This window comes from Brassica oleracea, chromosome C3 (assembly GCF_000695525.1).
Source record: "Brassica oleracea var. oleracea cultivar TO1000 chromosome C3, BOL, whole genome shotgun sequence".
Lineage (NCBI taxonomy): Eukaryota > Viridiplantae > Streptophyta > Magnoliopsida > Brassicales > Brassicaceae > Brassica > Brassica oleracea.
The window spans coordinates 29,251,280-29,253,073 of NC_027750.1; the positions used below are offsets into that span (position 1 = coordinate 29,251,280).

A 1,794-nucleotide genomic window follows, 5' to 3' on the forward strand; every position below is an offset into this window, starting at 1 on the left:
GTACATATGGAATTTCTTAAAAATTCATATAGTATTTCAACACTTTTGTAACTACAGAAAAATACCAAGATAAACAGTACCACGAAGTCTGCTCAGTCTCCCATCAACAACAATTCATATAGATCTTATTCTAGCAATATAACTAACATCATTTAACAAATCTCAATTATTTTTCTCTTTCAGTTATATGTTGTCAAAAAAAGATAGACACCCTACAAATAACTGAAATATCTTTCAAAAAATTTGTATATGGCCATAAACCAACACTGGCTCTTTTTATTTCAAAAAAGTTATGTTGTTTCTAAATGGGTGTGGTCTTTGTAAAGATTTGTTGTAGAAAATACAGCAGACGGTTTTATTTCTTTCTAACCACAGAATGTAGTATAGCATATTAGCATCTTAGAATAAAACATTACCATATAAACAAGAGTTCCTTCATTGATTTATCTCTATATTAGTTCATTAGCCAAACTTTATGAAGACATAATATTTCCTTATTTACATAAGTACATGTATCTTACGACATCAAATTAGCTTTCATCCGGATGATCTTCTGCTTTGCTTTCTTGCGAGAATGCTTGAAGCTACCACTAGGCCGGAATTTGGTTATAACTAAGTCGACTTTGACTATATGGTGATCAGAAGTACCTTTGGAAGAAACCACTGAATACGAGCCTGGAACAAACTCGTAAGGTGACTCTGGAGACGCCAGAATGTAGTCGACTCGTGTCCCATACTTGCATGTTCCTTGTACATCTGCATCATTTCAAGAGTTTAAGTACAATAAATAAAACCATAAAACTTTAAAATTTAAGAGAAACAGGACAAGAATTAACTTTGGCCTTTCGCAATAATGACTACAGGCTCGCATTCTCCAGCCGATTCTTTTGAATCCGAGTATCCTTTTCCCTTAAGATATCTCATCACTTCAACTCTAGGCGTTGGCTTTCCAGTATCCTCATAATACTGTTTTGGTTATTTATAAAAAAAATAACTTATAACTAATCTAAGACCATATATATATGATATCTGACAAATTAATTTTACCTTTACAATGTGGTTCCATCTTTCTGTGGAATAATCAGAGCCATCAAGAGAATTCAAGCCTCCCAACAAGATGTGTGGAGATTCGTCTCCTCGAGTAATTGCATCGATCTGCTTCATCCTCCAGTTCTCATCTAGATGGTCAAGTTGAGTACAATACACGTTTACTTCTCCAGCCCATGGGACCTCTATAGTCACCTTCAACACATTCCTGCACACACACAAAAAAACTATTGACCACAAGAAACAAAACAATGTGTTTTGAGAACAAGAAACAAAAATATTTGCATATTCTATGTCTCCTATAAGGCTATAACCATGGTTAAAATATATTTTCTAGTGGTTAAAACTCTTGGATTACCTAGTAATAATCTAATGGGTCATGGGTTCAATTTCCGTTATGAGTTTGCTCTCTTAAGCAGAACTAGATCCTGCGCAGGTATGAATTTTTGGTTTATGGTTATTTATTTAACTAAATGATGTATTTGTAATATTTGACGTATTATATTCACCAAGTAAATAACTTTTTTGGCATCTTAAACCATCTATTTATGATGAATATTCGATATCATATACAAAATTGAATAAATAGACGTAATTAGAGAATTGTAGACGATATATAAAAACAATGGTTATTAATGTAAAATATGAAGAAATATTATATCATGACTTAGTATGACATAAAAGATTATAAATTAGTTATACATGTTTAAAGAAAATAAAATGATTTTTAAACTTCTATGAAAAATT

The 1,794-nt window shown here is 31.7% G+C and overlaps 1 protein-coding gene across 1 annotated transcript in view; it reads right to left on the bottom strand.

Annotated features, from left to right (window-relative positions):
* Window positions 1-438: 438 nt before the first annotated feature.
* Window positions 439-1,794, bottom strand: part of LOC106333086 — a 4,108-nt gene continuing 2,752 nt past the window's right edge. The window contains exons 2-4 of the mRNA XM_013771568.1: window positions 1,048-1,255; window positions 837-966; window positions 439-756 (exon numbers count right to left, since the gene is read on the bottom strand). Coding sequence (XP_013627022.1) covers window positions 518-756; window positions 837-966; window positions 1,048-1,255 — 577 coding nt within the window. The 3' untranslated portion in view covers window positions 439-517. The remainder of the gene's footprint in view (window positions 757-836; window positions 967-1,047; window positions 1,256-1,794) is intronic.